At 31.4% G+C, this 22,294-nt stretch overlaps 1 protein-coding gene across 5 annotated transcripts in view; it reads left to right on the plus strand.

Moving 5' to 3' along the window:
* Positions 1–19,829, plus strand: part of LOC135129808 (pseudouridylate synthase RPUSD2-like) — a 395,425-nt gene extending 375,596 nt beyond the window's left edge. For 4 of the 5 annotated variants that reach the window (XM_064057054.1, XM_064057056.1, XM_064057057.1 and 1 more), the window contains 6 exons: positions 576–663; positions 15,342–15,562; positions 15,620–15,810; positions 16,817–17,044; positions 17,098–17,408; positions 17,465–19,829. In XM_064057054.1, coding sequence (XP_063913124.1) covers positions 576–663; positions 15,342–15,562; positions 15,620–15,810; positions 16,817–17,044; positions 17,098–17,408; positions 17,465–17,542 — 1,117 coding nt within the window. In that variant the 3' untranslated portion in view covers positions 17,543–19,829. Of the gene's footprint in view, positions 1–575; positions 664–7,106; positions 7,195–15,341; positions 15,563–15,619; positions 15,811–16,816; positions 17,045–17,097; positions 17,409–17,464 lie in introns of all 5 variants that reach the window. The other variant, XM_064057055.1, reaches the window with a different exon arrangement.
* The last annotated feature ends 2,465 nt before the right edge of the window (positions 19,830–22,294 follow it).

Here is a 22,294-nt window from a genome sequence, read left to right on the forward strand (position 1 = left end):
AGCATTCGTGAAAACCCACTAGTATAAATCAGTTATTTTTTACAAAGAACTCTTGTTTTTTTAATTGGCCGATTCAGAATTTAGGTAATTATTCCATCACTATGGCTCGTTAGTTCCTGCCGATATTATGTGATTTCGATTGTTACGCGCAATCAGCAATTAACTTTATCCCAACTGTTGATGCCGCGTTTAATACCTGCAGTTTATTAAAGTTAATTTTCCCTAATGTGTACAGTTTAGCATACGCTTTGGATCATGGCAGTTTCATATGTTTGCAAATATTGTTCTTTATTTACCTCCAGGACGCTTTAAATAAATTTCCTTCACTGGCTAACAGAATAATGCGCTACAGACTAATGACGTGCATGCCTTTAAAATAACTGATTTAATTATTAGGGGATAACGTTCTTAGAGATTTAACCCACTACTAATTTGCCACGCCGAACTGTTGTGTCAAGATAAAGGATGAATTTAGATTCCAATTGATTTGCCTTTTTTTTTACTTTTTTTTAACCTTTTTTTGTACAAGAACAGAGCGCCGTACTATGAGACGTACTGAGCCTGTAATGTTGCAGACATGAAGTGCCCGTCACTAGCCAACCCATCACCATTGTACACATGGATGAGGACATTGTGGTGGTCAACAAACCTGCCTCTATCCCTGTAAGTGGCCAATAGACTGCCATTGTCACTGTCTGCCGCTGCTGTCTACAATCTAGTCTAGCTGCACGATAGTGGAGCATGCCTACCTCGAACTTTCTAACGTTTTTGCACTTGCTTCATTAACTTAACCTATGACATTTCTTCTAGCGATCTATATCCAACCAGTTTAATTCGTTTTACAGAGGACCTGTTGATGAATCCTTTATCCGGTACAGAACTCTATTGATTTTTCTCCCAACGACTTGCATAGGTAGTTTTTGCATGGTCTCGTAACTTTGAAGTGTAGAGAACGTTAAAATTTAGAGTAGAATCTTTAAGACAGGTTTCCCGAAAAAAAAAATGTTATCTAACATCCTTTACGTTGTAACTTACACGTTGTAGAAGATGTTGTGCTAATAAGTATTTACGTTTACATCGTTACTAAAGCCTGTCAAAATACAGCACCTGTATCACCTGCCTTAAGCTTATTAATTCCGACGTTCCAACATAGCTATGAATTGAAATGCGTACCTACAGTTACAGTTTGTTGGTAGTGACCCAAAATGAAACAGATTTTTTTTTTTTCGCTTTTTTTATATTGCTATTTAAATTATATATATAAAATTATACTTGGCATGCGTAGTTAATACATATTTTAAAACATAAGTCAGTAAATAACACAGCTAGTTCTAAAGTATTAACATCCTGGAATTTGTATTAGTTGCTATTGGTCCTTACATATCATCTAAGTAGAAATTTTCGTACAAACAGCATTAGGAAATTTATATTTTGCCTACGGTATTGCTAACGGGTTTGAGAAGTAAACAACTATTGCTATTACATACTTCGGTTTTAACGTATTCCAACTTATTTTAAAAAAAGTAGGGCACCTGATAAGTTACAATGTTTAAATTGACGACACTTCCACCATTATTAATAATAATTTTTGTTCGCAAAATGTAGGTAGAAAAGTAGGCCTCATGTTAAAATGATAGTTAAACATTGAGATTCCCAAAAAAAATTCCAGTTGCCTAAACGTGTTCGTGATGATGTTCCAGCTTCTAAGTGAAGGAATGAGGTGTTATTTTTGGGTTGTTTAACTCTGTTAGAGTGTACTGTTTCATTGTGCTCATCAGTGGATTTTTACACATACATCGAACAACTTTCACTTTTCGTTAGAGGTATGAGATTGGAATGTACCGCGTTATTTTTTTAAATTCTGATCTATTCACTTAAGAATTTGTTGACAAAACAAATTCGGCCGAAAAGTAGGTCGTAACTTGAACTTGTGAAAATGACAACAAAATACAATTTGGGTTATTTTTTACGCGGGATTGCAGTTAAATAATAGATAAGTAGCCAAAGATGAATTACTATTTTGCTTTGCAAATGTCACTCTTACAAAGTCAATCACACTAATAAAAAAAACTCAAACTGAGAATATTTTTAGGAATACAGGATTGTTCACGAGAAACTTCGATTTCAACACCATTCCGCGTTTGTATAGAGAAAATTATCTGTATAAAAGACACTCTGACGAGCTCTTGTTTTGAATTTGTTTGTTTTTGCTTTTAATTTAAAATTAACATTTATGGCTCAATACCAAAGGACTAGTTGTGTGTTACCTACAAAAATTATGATAATAAATATCAAAGACATGCAATTGTATTGTTGGTTGCGTTTTGATTTTTTAAAAGAGAAGCTTCTCGTGAATAGCCTTACATACTTAATACTTAAACAACCTTAAATTGAACTTAATATGAAGTGAGGGCTGTCACAGTTGTTCTAATTAATTTAATCCCTGTGATTCCTAAATAAAATTTCCAAAAAGCAACTATTTGCAGTAATCACAATGTGCGTCAAACTCTGCATTAGCAGGTTCGCTATGCACCCTGAACCCATGCATTAGACTTTTGTTCTACAATTTTCAACAAAAGTCTTCTTGGCAAAATAATATTCTGCATTCAAAGAATCAGAGACTGAAGGACGTCAGAAAAATTACGTTCTTGCTTCTTTTACTTTTTGTCCTAGCGTTCTTGTTATTCCTTATTTTATTGTTTCTCATCTGTTAGTTTTCTGTTTTGTTTGTATTTTTTCGTGGTTTTTCAGTTCGTTGTTTTGTGGAAAACAATTCTACCGGTAAAATTTGTGTCTTTTTTTGTGGTGCTGAACTTACATTAAATGAAGATTCTGATTCTAGGACACAATTTCTATGCTATAGATTCACATAGCAATACGTAGAATTTAGCTTCATCGTCAAAATTCCGTTAACCAATTGTTATTCGAACTAATACCCGATTTTTTAACTACTGGTTTTTAGGGAGAAAGCTCTCTTTTCGCAGAAAGTTGAAATGAAGTGCTTCTGGCGACTTGAAAGTGCTTTTTGTGCCTTCAGATCTTTCTCCTTCATCCCTTGGTTTTAGTTTTTGCTAATTCTCACTCCCGTTTGAAAAGGACATTCTGATAGTAAAGAAAGCAGACAAACTGTCCATATTGGTAATTTATTACATAAAAACATGATGTTCTACTTTGAAAACACAGTTTCCCAAATTGTTCGGATTATCACAGGCAGATAGTCAACAATAAAATTAAAACAAGCAACCAAGATAAAAGAATCGTAAATACGAAAAATGTATCTTTTCTCGAGTTCGATCTTCCATTGCTATTTAAGTTGAATGTGCCTACATTTTATTACTCTGTGTACCCAAAAAATAGTTTTTCAGACAAAATATCTCGATTATATCTCACTGATTTTGAAGTATTCCTAAAAATGTTTGCTTCATTCTTAATCTACGTAACACGAAATAGTTATTTGTGCCGTGTGATACAAACTATTCGTTATACCGACGTAAATAATGTAAAATTATTAATAAAATTCTAATTTTTAGGGGATTTGCATTTCTAAGTCTTTTGACAAAAGTACGACATACTTCGAATTATTTGTATTACTGATAATAAGTTTGGTTAAAAAGAAATACTCACACATAGTTAGTTGTATATAATTACGTGAGTTAAAATGAAAGAGTTTAAATTCACAGCTTCGAGTAATAATAATTTTTACATAGCAATATTATTCAAGTATTCAGAGTCAGGGCTGCCAATTCCCACAACCTAGGTTTGTGAGCTAGTAGACAACCTTGGAAACCGGACGGAAACACAAAATTATACCTATTATCAGTTCTTAGATTTTGATGTAGAAATGAATCCATAATAATTTACCTACTCTTTGGTGCATGTTAGATTGTTTTGCATTATAAATAATTTTAGGTATTTTTTTTTATTTTCAATATATTTTATAAACGCAACCACTATTTTCAATATAAAAATTTTAGGTTATAAAAAATTTTAAAGTGATTGTGATTATTGTTAATTTCATGAGGAAATACACAATTCAATGTCGCACATAATATCCAAAATGTAGATACCATATTTGATGTTAGAAAGTTTTTTTTGAGGACCTGTATATTAAAGTTTTCTTTTTTTTAAGTTTTCTGGTTGTTAAGTGTGCTTGTTGCACATCAATGCGTTCCTATCTCGTATTCTCTACATCATTGACATAATAATTAATTTGAAATCTTTAAACGTAGATATAAAACTAGATTACAATACGAACATATTATGATGGCTTTTTTCACAGGGATAATGTTGATTCACGAGCGAGCTTACGAGCGAGTGGTTTCAATCATCCGAGTGAATAAAAGCCGTAACACGCGAGTGTAATACTTTGCTTTATCTACCACCATTTATTAAATTATTTACCTGCAACCATTTAATTATTCGCTTTTAACATCGTTTAGATAAATTACGCTAGTTCTAACTCATATCCGTGTAGTTATGAAATGCTCCGAGCTATGATTGGCTGGAAAATATTGAGTTATGACCATAACCCAATGTTTCATTCATTTATCCGATCCCTCCATGAAAATTAAATGTTGCATTTACTTGTGACAAACAAAAATGAATTAAAATTGTTTTTGGTTTTTTATGATTTGGAAGTAAATATAAATGTTTCACTTTTTATATAAAAATTTGTTCTAATTATAACTAAAATTTACAAAACTTTAGATAACAATTCGTCAATTATCAAAACTCTAATAACACTGGTAAGCCAATTTTATGCATGTGCCAGTACAAGCAAAAATTCGAGTTGAAGTAAAACATAAAAAAATCAGTAACGTTCGGAAACTATACCCTTCCACTACCGATAGATTGGAAAAGGGATGGTTACTATTCTTCATCCAGCAGCGCAATCCTCAGCGTATACTTACTTTCAGTTGTGACTTTAACACTTAAATTAAGCTCTTTGGTTTGCCTTGTTTGCGATTATTGACACACTGACACATAGATCGTAAAACATTTTATCGGTACAAGAATCACATCAACAATTACCATTTATTGACACAACTTTTGCTAAATGATATCAAAAGTAGACTTTTTTGAGCAACACGTTGTTACTTGTACTTATTTATGATATGAAACTGTAAAAGTTTAAAACAGGTAGATGAATTAAAGTGTAAAAAATAATTTGATTCAGTTTCTGCTTATTCATGTGCACTTACCCCTGTAACCAGCTTCCACGTAGAAGTTTACAGACATTTTGAAATTAAAAACGGAATCTTTAACAGAAGAAAATTGGAGAAGCCAGACTTTCAAATAAGTTCTTATTATAACATAACAAATGTTCAAGTATGTATGACTGATGACTTGTCACTGACAGCAGACAGGTATTCAGGGATAAAAATTAATCTTAATACATTAGCAGAAAACAAATATGTATCTACGATTTTGCTAAATATTTAATTTTCACATTTTCTCTATCTTAATTAACACAAAATAAGTATTGCTGTAAATGTTACACTACAAAATTCTAAACAAAAATCACAAAATAATATAGCACCACATTTTTATTTTGTGTATTATATACATATATGTTCAGAGGTCTAATGATTTTTATGCTTTACCATGGCCGACTAGTATAAAGATTATGGCCTGTCCAAGGGTACCATACGTGCTGCCATCTATTAATAATTCAAAAACGACAAAAGAATTATTAACACTTTTTGAAAGGCACAAAGGCATCCATACCGAAACAAACGACCATTACACGTTTTGAAGTCTCATAATGTCAAATCAAATTAAAATTTTACTAAATTATTAAGTGTAATTATTAATAGATGGCAACACCTATGGTACCTCTTGGACAGGCCATAATCTTCATACTAGTCGGCCATGGCTTTACCTAATGTTCTCTGTCATCTTTACGAAGACTACACACAAATGGAAATTTATACATTTTTTTCTGATAACAAAATATGGAAAATAGACAAGTGGATGTTGAGCTAACATGGAATGATTCGTTAAACTTATAATGCCCTGCGCAACCCACTTCTATGGCAAACTTTTGTGTACATGATATCCAACACTACGGTGTCGGCTCTATAGAACATTTTGTTAATTAAAGTAAATTTAGTTACCTAAAGCTGTACAAGAAAGTTACGAAAGTTGGATGTGAACGCTTTATACTCTATAATCCACAGCATATTGATCAAGGCTTTTTTCGCCGTACCTACCTACTTCTACCGTTCCTTCATCATTCGATTTGAAAGTGGATCTTAATGTCGCAATTTGTTTTAAATTCAGATGATGCCTCTGATAATACTCTAGTGATTCGATTTACAACGTTGCCCGACAAATCGATACACATCCGTCGTTCAAATAATGGGAAACAGTTGGGTCATAATTCGATTTTCTGATTGCGAAACTTTTTAGATTTTCTCACATTTATTGGACTCTCAACAGTCGATTAAAGTTTTAATGAAACCAAACAGTACAAAGACCGTTAGATAAAACAGAATTCATTCGATACATTGCGATAATCTAACAAATCTGATTAAAGTAGACACTTGTTGAATATTTTTGCCATATATTCGCGGAAAAAGTCTTTTAAGCCCGTTTGTATCAACAACGCTATTACTGTTGAATTTGCCTGGCGTCACATTTTAATCGTGATATATGGCAACAGTAACTATAAAGGGTTGACAAGTTAGTGCCCGGATGAGGTATGGTATTTTTCCGGGCGCCCCACATTTACTCAACGTTTAATGAGGTCAATCTAAATAATTTAGTAAAATATAACTCGCATGCCAACCGTTATTTTTTCATTGCTTTGTGCGAAAAATTACGCGTCAACCAGGAAACTGTGAATACTTTAAATGAAAAGATACTGTGTTTTAATAAACCTGACATTGTGACTTGTGTCAGTATTCAGTCTCCTAACAAAGCACCACCGTGACGCTAACCTGACAAAATAATAGACCGAAACAAACATCAGCACGTCTCTTTTTAAACAGAGATCAATTTTGTAGATTAAATCTTTTCATGTGCACGGGCCTATTTGATACAGAATAAATACTGAAAGGCGCAGGTGTGCCACATGAAAGTCTGATGTTATTGGTTCATTACAGACATGAAACTCCTGTGTTAGCAAACCCAATCAAGCTAATTCATGTTGACGAGGACTTAGTAGTTTTGGATAAACCGTGTTCGTTACCGGTGAGTACAGTGTGCTCCGGTTATACTTCAAAGTTGATCAACACCAAAAAATACTGGTCGAATTATTAACCCGTCAGTTGTGCTTTATTACTTTTATATAGATGAATTATTGAAAGTGTTGGTGTGAACACTGTGTAATGGAGCATGACATGTCCAATCGCAAACGCACCGGTAATGTGAATTACCTTGTTTCGTTGGTCATGGTTTAAAAAGATTATGATATTAAATTTATTTCTTTTGAAATGAGTGTTAAAATTAATTTTATGTTAATGAAATAATTATTAACCTGTTGTAGATTTCTAATCAAAGTAGCTAGATTACACAAACACGTTTTTACTTCTAAATTATAGTTTATAAGATGTACACCTTGCTTTTGTAATAGAGAAAACGATAGAAACATAAATTTGTAAAAATAAATGGAAACGTCCTTCTAGATTATTAGTATTACGTACATGCACACTGTTATCCAAACATAATTGTTGAACAAAATACAAAGTACTGAAATGTGCATCCACCTTTGTACACTGTGATAAAGTATAGAACATATACATATATTACACGGGTACAAACTACTGAAACATTACATTACAACATGCTTGATTTCATATCAATATTTATTTTTTGTCCGACATCCTTAACAACAAATGACGTTTAAGTGACAATTTTATAGATACAGCTGGTTAAAAAAAAAAACGGGACAAGATGAGCAAATCAGGTTCTCATAGATTATTGAGTAGCAATTTTTTTTTAAACCAGCTGTAAATGCAGAATAGTAGTAAGTTTTTAGTAGTTTGGTTGTTAGCTTTGTCATGTTTAAACCGAAGAGTACAAATGACACTGTATGTTTAAAATTAATACTCACTGTTGTCGGTCTTCTTGCAAAAGTTTTCAAAATAATCGGCCAAATAAGATTTCCTATTTTTCATGATTCCAAAAAGGTTTTACTATTTTCATGCCTGATTTTCATCAAACTAAATAATCTAGTAATAATCTGATTCAATTTTTTTTTTATGAAAAATATGTTTTTAAAGGAGTATTGTTCCGTACTACAGCAGTTAATAATTGTTATAAATAAAAAAGTTATAAAGGGGGGCATACTGTACATTCACAAAATAGGTTAAATTAATAAAATGATACACTGTTCTATACTGATCAGTAAGAAATGTGAAACATTTACAATCCTTTAGGTCGTATTTCTCAAATATATAAAAGAAATCAATAAAACATTCTTTGAAATCAAATTTAATTCTCTGTCCAGGAGATTACAGCAGTCCGACAATATTTCACCCTGAAGAAATTGCGGATTTACCCGGCCATCGCCCAATTAATTATTGCAATTTTAGGCGTAGAATTTAACGTAGATGTTTTATGGTCAGACCTTGAAGCGTCTAACCAAGTCATCAAGTGAAAAATGAACACCAGTACATAAAATACGTACAGTTAAATAAAAAAATATTTTATTCTTCATATTGTGTGTCTGATATAAGTTACTACCATCATTGTTATGTTAAGCTCACGTAGATTCACAGTTGACATCTTGAACATAAAATTTAAGAAATTAATTTAATTTTATGTCTATAAAATCTTGAAATAATTGAATAGCTTGTGTGATACATGTTTTTTTTACTCGTAACAGTGTAGAATATACCATAATCATATAAAAATATATCATTTTACTTACAAAATGGAATGATTTGAGACTTTCTAGGTAATTTCCTGATGGGGATTAAACAAATGGTGTGGAACTTTTGTTTGTAAATATCAAAAATTTCTCCAACTGCTAAAAAGTATTCTAGTTTCTTAACAAAGTTGAAAAAGGAAAATTGAAAGAATTGGACCAGGAAAAAAGGAGAATTAAAAAAAAAAATCGAAAATTGACAATGTTTCACTCTAACATATACTGCATGTTTCACGGTTTTTCTACGCGTGGTTAATTTTAATAATCAACTTTGATTTACAATCAGGTATTGAAACAATTCAATTAGTACTCCGGTATGATATTTGGAGAACTGAAAAATTACATCTTTACATAAATATTTTATTATTTGGTAGTTTGATAATGAACAAAAAATTGTTAAACAAAGGAGTTCAAAGTCCTCGCATTAATATATTCATGTTATTAATTTTAGATGATAAACTGAAAACACTGGCAACTAAAAAAGTAGCCAGTCGTCCAAAGCACTCGATTACAATACTTCTTTAGTTCAGGCTCAAAAATGTATACGATGCTTAAAAATTAACTAATAATGCATTCCATGTTTTAAACACATATTACTGATACAAATATTTGTACTGATTTAATTATTACAATTATGACAACAGTTGAAAATGTTGTCAATTTTGTTTCAATATTTCTTTGTACAAATGAGCTTATGATAAATAAGTACGCCCTTCTATACTATCTGTATTTGGTCTTGTTTTAAATACAGTTCAGAAATATTTAAAATAGTAGGTAATAAATGAAATGATATTCTTTGCAATGGAAATCGCAGGAGCGTAAAAAGTTAGTTTAGTTTAAATTTAAACTGATTTTAAAAATTTAAACTGCTATTAGTCAAAATGTTAAACAATTGTAAATGATTACATTACAAATTAATGAATACAAAGTCAACAAAGTACTGGAGATATAGTTTTTCTTAAAAAAATCCTTTAATAACTTGGTTTCATACAAGATGTTCTTCATTTTTCTTTTTTTTTTTTATTTTGTGCTACAATGGTATATCCATAATTACGAACGAATTGATAATAAAATCAATAATGAAAATTGCCACATTGGTACGTGTTCACAACTTACATGACATTCATTGCAGTCATTGTCTATTGTTTCTGAAAAATAATTCATTAATAATTTTTTGATTGTTTTAAAATTCCTCCTTCGTATCTTTAAGGATAATGTAAAATCTCAAATTTATTTTTAAAATGCGGTTCGTATAGAATTTTGTCAGTTTTCGTCAAATTAAGTTTTGATTTTTTTATTACACTTTGGACGCACGGTATTATTATATCATCATGGAGATAACACAACGCCACTGGACTTAAGGAAAACGTTTTTTCTGTATATTTAGCTCACACGTACTGTTGTGAGATTACATGGCTCATACATACATTACGAATGCTACTTAAAATACAATTTGGAAATCGACCTTTTAAATATATATCTAAACATACCAGAAGCCCTTTTATATTATGCATTACTTTTTTGTGAACATTTAAATGGAAATGTTATTGTCAAGGGACAATAAAGTGTGGCTGAAAGTTATTGAAAAAGTTTGTAAAGATCCCGTAAAAAAACGTTTCAGCGAATGGGATGTGACAACTATATTGGCTGTAGATTTGTCATAGCGGTCAAGCTGGTGATAGATATATGAAAATTTACTCGAAGGAAGGTCTGGCGATCGTTATATTGCGTTTTATATGTAGCTGAGAAAAATATGAACATTTCGTCGCCTGAGAACTTAAGTCGTCCACAGACCAGAGCGAGTCCGGGCCAATTTCGACCTTAGCGTTCAGACGCGATTTGGTCTACAGACCATATTCTAGAAACGTTTGCTGCCTTGCGTTAGGGCGAATTCGGTCCACGTCCACTGTAACGAAGGAACCGGTTTCTACCATAATTTCTGCGGGAAAGAATTGTTTGGTCGTATTTTACAACGAATCAGTGAACATACGTTCATTCGCATGTTTTCAAATCGTATCTTTTGATTTTGTTTGATAAAAATTTCTCAATTTAAAATACATGAAAAATGCAATACATGTTTTTCCTGAATTTGTAATTACTAATGGAATGCATAAATTCCGAAATATTATGATCAATTTGTATTAATTTTTAATAATATATTCTACTGAAAATTTCTGAAACAATAGTCCATGCACTGTGATCAACACTGAGAAAATTTTAACAATAACATACTCTCAGTGATATTCGTTTTATATATTGTTGCAAAATATTTTAGTGTTTAAAAATCTCGTTAAATATTTCTCAGAACTGACTCCTTTAAAATAATACATGACACCGCAACAAAATGTACCCATATATTTGCAAACAAATCATTCCTTTTAGGATAAAGAATTAAATGCGCACTGGCTTTCCTAAATGATAAAATTTACAGTTCAAAATTTTTGACGTTCGGTTTACTTGAACAGTGAGCATTACATACAAATACCATAATTACATCACAATATTTGTTGGGCAAACTTTTGTTTGGAGGAGCAGGATGACAATAGGAAAAAATTAAAATTGTATTAGGTGGTACGTCTTTCGATAAAAATCCTAACTGTAGTCATAATTTGTACTTGTAGCTGTAAACGAAAATAAATATTTTGTAGTTATTATTGTGAACTTCCTACGAATGCAACAGAGAGAAAGATGAATTTATGGTAGTGTTTCCCGCGTAATTTTCAGGTAGTCACTCAGATGTTACGATTCTGAAATTGTTTGCCTGGTTTTCAACATTGTCTAGTACTTTTAGATAACAATGTCCTATACGACCCAACCTATTTATCTTTTACGTGTATTAATGTTTTTCAGAATTTGACAATTTTCATTAATATTTATATGTATTAATGATAATGAACATGGTTTCATCGAAAGCTGAGTGAGCGTCACTTTATTAATAACTCGATGTTTATCGTGTGTTAACATTTCATAATTTAATTTTTATATTACAGTTCTGAAGGAATTAGTTTTGTCAAATGTATTATATACATATATACAGGGCGATTCGGCCTAAATGACGAATTTAATTTGTCGTTAGCACGAAGTCTGTGATTTTAAAAACGTCAAAACAACTGTACAAAAAATTGTATACCTAAAAATCGATAAATAATATACAAATTGTAAAATAAATTTAAATATAAAATTAAATAATAAATTTAAGAAAATAAAATATACGAACAATGTAAGTAAATAGTTCTTTATGCAACTAGCGAGTAAAGTGTATCTTTTTTTCACGAGAAGGAAAATTTGCCACAAGAGCCGAAAGCGAGTGCGCAAATCCGCCAAATGAAGAAACGTCACTTTGCTCGCAAGTTGAGTACAAAATTTTTTTCGCGTTCATAACAAAGCTCAACAACCACCTACTTCAAAAACTCTTTATTTTGGAACATGGAATATTAAATGTAGCCGTACTTGCCGACTTGATGATTTCTTCAGGAGACCACGAGAAATCTTCGTCGCTGTCCGACTCCATGGTGCGAGTGAACAGTTTAGCACAAAACAGAGAAAAAACTAGTGCAGTGCACTTAAATAAGAATTAAATTATACAATTTTTTAATGCATTTTAATTTCTGACAAATGTGTTGATGAATCGTCATAGCAACGGCAGCTTCTATATTTTGCGTTTAAATGTCTTCCGTTAACAAATGACAAGCTACGACACAATGTTTCATTTAAATGCGCGAAAAAATGAACTGTGACATTTTTTTTCACTCCTCTAGTACATTGAAAAGAATGTATCCTTTATAAACAAAAATTAATAAAAAATGTTACACTTTTTTTAACGAACGTGAAAAAAAACAAAATTTTTAGGAATATCTACAACTTTTTGTAGATATAGTAATATATAATTGCGTTATAATTTTTATTTGCAACCATGCAGTTTTATTTATGTATTTTATGTAAAATAAAAGTTGAATTTATTCTGGAATATGTTTTATACAGTTTAACCAATAACTTGCCAATGCTTTTCACAAAATCAATAAAATTGTATATTTTTTATTAACTGTTTTTCTTTGTAAGTCATGTGTCATACACTTATATCCAAATCAGTAAATGTCATTAGAAAATTATTAATTGTCATGTTTGCATTTCGTGTCAAGATATTTCCTTTGTGCTGCATTCACCTCATAAGTACAGTGTGGGACACGGAATTTCAAACGACCTGTCAATCATAATGACAATAAGGTATAAGACTACAATGTTTTTAAATGTCAGAAAGTTGGTTGTCGTTTGAAATTCCGTGTCCCTGACTGTACAGAGTAATTAGGGTTAACATTCTGATTACTTTAAAAATCATATTTCCTAATTAAAAAAATATGTATGTGTAAGTACAGACTACAAAAGCATAAATAAAATATTTAATGCAATTGTAGAATACACCCGCCAGTACGCAACTACGCATTATATTAAATTAAATTTATAGTTAAAAAATTTGCATTAAGCAGCTTATGAATTAGTAGTGTTCAAACACTCTTACATTTTTTAATTAATCCTTATAATACAATTGACAAGACTAATTCCTTTAAAACTGTAATATAAAAATTATAAAATGTTAACAGACGATAAATATAGAGTTACGTATTAATAAAGTGACACTCACTCAACTTTCGACGAAACCATGTTCATTTATCCTTGTACGATATTAGTGAAAATGGTCAAATTCTGAAAAACATTAATACACGTAAAAGATAAAATAAATACGTCGGGTCGTATAGGACATTGTTATCTAAAAACGCTGGAGAAACTTGAAAACCAGGCAAATAATTCCAGAATCGTAACATCTGGGTGACTACCTGAAAATTACGAGGGAAACAGTACCATAAATTCATCTATTGTGGCTCTGTTGCATTCGTAGGAAGTTCACAATAATAACTACAAAATATTTATTTTCGTTTACAACTACAAATAGATACAATTTACCGAATACCGTTAGGATTTTTATCGAAAGACGCACCACCTAACATAATTTTAATTTTTATATTTTAAAAAGGAATTATTTTAAATTTAACTAGTCATCAGTAACAACTTGTTTTCTATTCTCATACAGCTCCTCTTCTGTTTGCCGAACAAATATTGTGATGTAATTTTGGTATTTGTTTGTATGTAATACCCACTGTTCAAGTAAACCGAACGTCAAAAATTTTTAACTGTAAATTGTACCATTTAGGAATGTCAGTGTGCATTTAATCCTTTATCCTAAAACTAGCTTTTGCCCGCGGCTTCGCACGCGTTAAATTAGGAGTAAAACAATGTTATTGTGGGTTATCTATAAGAGATAGACATATACCATCGCGCAGTTTTCTGTAGACCTTTTCAAACTGTACAATATCGTACTTCGTACATTATTTTGAGAAATCTCGTAGGGTTCAGCCTGCGTTTGCAATGTAAACGGAAAAAATGTAATTATTAATAACAATATTTCTTTACTATATAATGAATGTTATTATACATATAAACCTTCCTCTTGAATCACTCTATCTATTAAAAAAACCGTATCAAAATCCGTGGCGTAGTTTTAAAGATCTAAGCATACATAGGGACAGACAGCGGAAAGCGACTTTGTTTTATACTATATGTAGTGATGCATGCAATTTGTTTACAAACATATGAATATATTTTGGATTAACTTATTGAGGTGTTCATATATTATTTTAAAGGATTCAGCTCTGAGGAATATTTAATGAAATTTTTAAACACTAAAATATTTTGCTCTTCTTAAAAAAAACAATAGATAAACGAATATCACTAAGAGTATGTTATTGTTAAATTCAGGAAAAACATGTATTGCATTTTTCATGTATTTTAAATTGAGAAATTTTTATCCAACAAAATCAAAAGATACGATTTGAAAACATGCGAATGAACGTATGTTCATTGATTCGTTGTAAAATTCGACCAAACAATTCTTTCCCGCAGAAATTATTGTAGAAACCGGTTCCTTCGTTACAGTAGACGTGGACCGAATTCGCTCTAACGCAAGGCAGCAAACGTTTCTAGAATGTGGTCTGTAGACCAAATCGCGTCTGAACGCTAAGGTCGAAATTGGCCCGGACTCGCTCTGGTCTGTGGACGACTTAAGTTCTCAGGCGACGATTTAATTTCATTTAAAACTAGTCTCAAAAAATCGGTCTTGTCGCTAGAAACGGACTCGGGTAATGGAGGAATGTGTTAACACAAATGTGTATTTTATTATGTAGTGTACCTTTTTCTGGCTAACTTTCTCAGAGATAACAGAGACACATTTGCATGGCCTTTGACTTTGTTTTCTTAGTTCCGAGAGTCTCTTTGATGCTTCTTTACATATTCACTCTGCTGGCATATTTTGTTCTGCTTGACGTTAATTTTTCAGGTAGGTTTGCGCTCTTAGTAAAAAAAGAAAAGTCGTTTTATTTTATGATGACTTGAATGAGAATCATTATGTGGCTTTTAGGTTCACCCATGCGGAAGATACCGACACAACACCGTAGTTTTTATACTTGCCAAAGAATACAACTTGAAGAATTTAAGGACAATACATAGGCTGGATAGGTTAACGAGCGGCCTGCTACTGTTTGGCAGGTCTCCGAAGAAGGCCAGACAAATGGAACACCAAATCAGGAACAGACTTGTGCAGAAAGAATACGTCTGTAGAGTGGAAGGGGAATTTCCAGAGTGAGTTATTAGGTTCCCGTTGGCTTGAAATATAAATTGACCTTATTTCTCTTCTAGTGAAATAATAGAATGTAAAGAACCCATCGAAGTTGTTAGTTACAAAATAGGAGTTTGCAAGGTTTCTCCTAAAGGGAAAGATTGTAACACTATCTTCCAAAAATTAGGTTATAATGGAAAAACTAGTATTGTGTTATGCAAACCGAAAACGGGACGCATGCATCAAATCAGGGTACATTTACAGTACTTAGGTAAGCGTTCATTTATCTGGTTAATACCTTTCACGGATGCTAAGAAAGTAAATAAAAATATACAATTCAATTTTTACGGAAACCTATCGCATAAAACTGATGAAATATACGTAGGTAGATTTTTTATTTCAAGAAATACATATTATGAGTACGTGGAAGTTTTATAAATATATACATATATACGTTTTGTGAACGGATTTAGTTAAGCCTCTTTACACTGAAACCAGAACGGGAATAGTTGTTGATCATTATTGAATAAACGTTGTACCAAAATAGATAATTTATATCTGGATACAACCATTATTATTGAACTAATTCCGATAAATTACTTGTTTGAGTTAATTTCACATTTTTCTGGGGAGGAAATACCTCTTGTGAATATTATTATAATATTTAAACAATCGCTACCAGTATTTTGAGTATTACATATTTAATTCATTGAACTACATACTGCATTTTAAATCACATAAATTTAAAATGTCGACTGTAAATATTACTTAAAAAATTAATAAAAAAAATATAGTTTGAAATTGAATATTGTTTTCTAATGCTTTTTATTATATATTACAATGTCCTTAATTGTATAGGCTGGCCAAACGGATTAATGATTTAAAAATTCGGCATTCCACTATTTTTAAAATACAAAACATACATAAATTACAGTGTGCAATAATCTTTATAATTAGTTATATTTCAACATTTTTCCTAAGGGTGATTAGATTTGCCTATAGGTACTCGTTTATTCAGTATCCTGTATTATCTGTTACTGTTTTTTAATTACGCTGTTTCATTTTTAAGTTTTCGTTTTTTGTAAAGTACAAATTTTATAGTCATAAATACAAATACATAGTTGTACATAAAATTAAATATCTTATTACATAAAGATTTTTAGATCTTGTTCAAAATTGTTAAATCCTTAGCTTATAATGATATTTCATATTCAAGATGTGAAACTTACTGTAACAAATTCTCAGCTCTTGCTAAAGTAAGTAATGCAATATTTTAGGATATCCCGTGGTCAACGACCCACTATACAACCACGAAGTCTTTGGGCCTATGAAAGGAAAAGGCGGAGATTTAGGAGGAAAATCTGACGAAGAACTAGTACGTGACCTGATACACATCCATAATGCTGAAAACTGGTTAGGGATGGATGGAGACAGCGAATTATCCATGTTTAATCCTAGGAAGGCAGATCTGGATGATTCCCTGGTCGGACCTCTTGTGCCTAAAGGTAAAATTAAATATTAACAAGATCATGCAAAAAAACAACCATTACCGTTCCAGATCGAGTATTAGGAGACGACGACGCTGATCCTGTGTCAAGAGAACCATCGCCGTGCGATGAATCTTGTGACAACAATTCTTCGATTCCTTGCGAGTCGTCACCGCATCCATTAGCTTTATCGTCACTCACCACTAGTAGAAATGTAGATGCTAAAGTAACAGTTGCTACTCAAACAGGTCACGAAGCTCCGGACTTTAGCTTTAATCCTGATAAAATGACGGTCGATAAGCACTGTTACGAGTGTAAGGTCCGGTATCGGGATCCCAAACCTCAAGATTTAGTTATGTATTTACACGCTTGGAAATACAGGGTGAGTCGTCAATCAAGCGGAAGATAGGGTTTATTATAAGAGTTATTATGTTCCAGGGTCCGGGATGGGAATTCGAGACAGAACTTCCAGATTGGGCAAGAGTAGACTGGGTAGATCCAGACATATCTGAGTGATGATTGTAACAAAACTTATTTCCCTAATATAAGGCATCTCTTATCCACTCTGTCTTTCCATGCTATTAGATTATTGTGGTAGGGTAAAACAGCCCAAGCAAAAGGCAGGGTCCAAAAAACAATCATTTCTTTAGATTTGCGTTACATTTTATAATAGGTTTAAAAAAACTGAAGCGATTGAAGGGTAACGTTGGTTATGTTCATAGATTTTTAGACGAAATATGTTGCGTTAAAATTTAAATTTCTTCATGTAAATCGTAGGTATTTCAGTGCTCTCTCGAACATTTTTAAGGTTGGCCTCTAGTATTCAAATGTATAATGAAATTCGCAATCAAGTATTTTTATATAATAATATCGTATCTAAAAATGAAGAGTCATCTTGAAATCTTTATAATTATTGTAGTCGTTACAATAAGTGCCATAATTGATATCTGCTGGGTGTTGCAAAGGCAGATTTTTTATTTCGTCTCATCAATAAAAAGTACTGGAATACATATTGTGCCTTGAACGTGTGTTGTGAAATCATTTGCAGATTTTCTGTCAAAATATCCCGACTCCCATATCAGCTTCGGACCCTTGCTTAGTCAAATTTTAACTTATTGTTATTAGTATTGTTATGATTATAATTTAAGCACTGACAAGGATTGTTACAAATTTATAGGATTGTAGGCTGTAGTAAGTCCCATTTGTCATTTCTTTATGTTATTGATCATAAATAATTTAATCATTTCTTATTAATGTTAGAAATCGTCAGTTATAACACTGCTAAGCAACCAACCGTGCTTAGTTTATGACAGATCTTCATATGTTTTTTTTTTAAGTAAAGTTGACAATATCCCATTAAATATAGCGTTTTTAATTTGTTCTGTATTTTTGTATTTCTGTGAAATACTGTAACAACTCATTCATTCCTATACAACTATAGGATGTTCAAATAATTGATTCCAACCTAAATCTTTAACATTAATTGGGTCAGTGCTTTCAAATTAAATTATTTAAATAAAGACATTATACGAACATTCATTGTGTACAGATTAAGTCTGTAGCATAAAATTATTTGTAAGTAAGTTTATTTGTGAACAGCTAGTTTTTCTAAAAATATATTAAGAAACGATTATACTTCCTCGAATTGATTGTAATTTCTTCGGATTTGCAAGAAATACGTGAAATATTTTTCTATAATTTATAAAAGTATCCATCAAAAGTTAATATATTTTTTGCAAAAACTAACTGCATTGTAATTAATCTTTGTGATGTTACGACAATTATAGGGACCTATTCTACAATAGTATATAAGTTTTTATTATCGTCACTAGGGTATATGACATTTTAAACAAGAAGAAAAACGAGATCATCGTGCGCTTGCGATATGTACTCAAGATTTTGATTACGCTTTGAAAATATTGCTGAAAATCGAAATATTTTAGTCTTTTAGGTGTAACAGAAAAATCTTGTAGCAATTTATGCAGTCAGTGAATGTGTATTTATGTTACATAATTTGATTCCTTAAGTTGGATATGAGTTAAATTGATGGGATTAAATTATGCGCATGTCTATTAGCCAAAACAATATGAAAAACATTTCAAAATTATACAATCTCAAAATGAGCTTAATAACTTATTCAGTATGTATAGCTTTTATAATTTTTTAAAAGAACAATAAAATTAAAAACGAAAATGATTATGTGCAAGCTTTGCGCTTCCATTTATATAATTAAGTACCTAATAGATTCTAGTTTAAAGGCGAAACATCAAAATATGCAAACTTTAAAGAATAAAGACCTATTTTATAATGAATACAAGCAGCGCTTATAATTATTATTGTCTCGTGGTGTGTTTATTATGTTTTATTGAAATATTCGCACTTTACGTTAATTATTATTATAAAAGACAGTATTGTGTTATACATTGTTATAGTTTTTCTTTTTTGTTATAGTTACCATTCACAACATTTTCCATCATGATTGTAATTATGTTTTATAGTAGTATTTTTATTGTGAATGGAACGTTTTACATTTACAATATAGACATTGTAGCTATATGCTACATTATTGTTTATTTGTTTTTATATTTCATAGCTTGTAATCTGTGATGATTATTGTTTATACAGCTATGACAGGTTATTTTTAAACGTAAAAATTCTGCTGTGTTCAAATATTCGGTTCTTACAGCTTATTTGATAGTTTCACATTGCAAGGGTGCAAAAACTATAATTTGAACCGAATATCCGTACTCGGCTACTGTAAGTTATTGTAGGACAGTGTGTAATAAAATTCATTTAAAACTGACATTTCGATTTTTTTCTAGTTTTAGACAATAATGTTAGTAAGAGTCTACCTTAAATATAGGTTTGACAAAATAGATACAATCAAAGTCAGAAAATCTTGGACATCAGTGTCATTCCATTGTCACAAAGTGCAAAACACCTTTAGTCGAAAGTTATTTTTTTAAATTGTCATTTTTGACACTGGATGCACCGTTAAACGTTCAGTGTCAAAGTGACAGTAAGGCATATACAATATCCAGATTTTCGAAATGATAGAAAAGTGACAACCAAAATTTTCTTATCCTGACGAGATGAACTGAGAGTGCTGAGTACTATAATTATTTTAATAAATAGCAGCAACATTTTTTTCGAGAGTTGATAAAGAAGACGTATTTTTCATAATTAAAAAATAATAATAACGAAAAACGTTTAGAAGAAAAAATATGTCACATATAAATTCAGTAAATTCGTTTTTTTTGTGTCATTCGTAAAAGCTGTTAGAGAATAAGAAAAGGCAAAAACCAACAATATGGTGCTTAAAGTTGTTATGACTACATATATATGTCCCAGTTTGGATTAAAATTTCGAGCCGTGAATAATTTGAAATAAATACAGATTGTTACTCCATGACATAAGCAACCACATGTAGCGACTTTCTGTTATTATGTTTAGAATGTACAGCTTCAAGTAGAAAATTTGATGGTCACACGAAGTAGGTTAAATTTATTTTGTAGTTTCATAAAATGGCCATTGTCTATTCGAAAATTAATCCTACAGACGCCACAGTTTCTTCCCAACGAGCGTAATTAATTATTTATTAATGTTCCTCTAATCTAAACTATTGTGAAGTTCCGCTAATGTCAACATCGTGGTGTCAAATTTTTGTCTGTTGTTTGTAAATTCACAGTTCATGTTGATTTTTAACTGTTCCTGGTTCTCACACAATTTAACAGCTATGAAAAACCACGTGTTAGGAAATTCAGTTATTCAGGCTTCACTCTTTTGTTTATCAAATTATAACTTAGGTTTGTGTTTTTTTTTTCTAAGGTATTACATTATATGGAACACTTCTTAACTTCTCACGAGATTGCTAATAGGTAGTTCATTTATGGCATTTTAAACTGTTCTAAACGTGGTCCATTTTGAGGGAAAGGACCTTGAAAATTTGCGGTTAAGCTCATGCCTTCGTGGACTCGAAAAATGGGGGGATTTTATATTTTTTTCTTATAGGTTTAATAGTTTGTCTCAGACCTAATTATTCTCTTGCAGGTTTAATAATAGGCAATGCATCTGAACGCAGTCTGCCATAAAAAAAAAACACAACACAGGATTCCACTTTTGTTGGCGATCACAAGTCAGGGCAAGTTTTTCAATTTTTCGCGGCTTTTAAAATTTTGTTCATATGTCAAATTATGGCGGGATGTTTGGGTTATCACAGAATAATGTAATTTAGAGGAAAATTGCTTCATTCAAACAACTAAAGGAGTCGCAGCAAGAGGAAATACTGAATGAAACTCATTTTTTTTACCTAGATACCTGTTTCGAATGTGGCAAGCTTAGATCATATAATAATTTATTATATGATCTAAAGTGGCAAGTCCTTCAACAGTATTCTCAATCTTGCAAAAAATAGTCTTTTATTCCTGTTATTGGTAGTTGAGTAAGTGCATAGCAAAAATAATAAAGGTAGTCAAGTGCCTCGACGTAAAGCGATCATCCGTCTCGTATTTAAGCGGACAGTTTCTTATTTTCATCAGCCGTTCCGTATATTTTCAAACCTTTTAATTTGTTCCATATTTTGAAAAATGACCCATATAAGTTTCGTATTATTTCAAAAAAAGACAATTAATCGAAAATTGATAGGATGTTCGCTAAATTTGATTTAGGCTCAATCCCAATACATTCGTACCTATATACATCTGTCGTTGTCAGAAGAATAAAAATGCCAAAACGAAAATGTATTCTTAACAAAGACCTAGAGAGAGAGTAGGTATTCATTTATTGTAAAACATTCTCGCCGTTTTATTTTTCTTTAAACAAGAAATCTGGAATCGAATTTTATATATGCTTTGTCCAGTGAATTTATATTAAAATAGTTGAACACGGCTATCGAAGCATGGTCGAAAATCAAAGCCAAATAGATCGTCTGCATAGCAAACAAAATAAGCCATAATCACAAATATACCTATAATAATTAGGGATGTACCGACTAGTTGCCGACCGGTCGGATAAGCCGACTAGTCAGCCGTTTTTCATCGTCGGCTGGCAGTCGGCGACTGGTCGGCTAAACGGCTTTTTTTATTAAAATTAAAATAGTATATAATACAATTAAACCCGGTGTACAGAACCTCAATTAAATATTTAATTGCGATTTAATTTTTAACACGGCGTTAAAGTACCATGTGACCGACTCTACGCCAATCAAACGTCACTAATGGCCTTGTTAAATGCGTGATCAACTTAATCTCAGTTAAAATATTGTATGAA

This window comes from Zophobas morio, unplaced genomic scaffold, assembly GCF_036711695.1.
Source record: "Zophobas morio isolate AGI-343-1 ecotype UQ-CSIRO unplaced genomic scaffold, CSIRO_AGI_Zmor_V1 ptg000017l, whole genome shotgun sequence".
Taxonomy (NCBI): Eukaryota; Metazoa; Arthropoda; class Insecta; order Coleoptera; family Tenebrionidae; genus Zophobas; species Zophobas morio.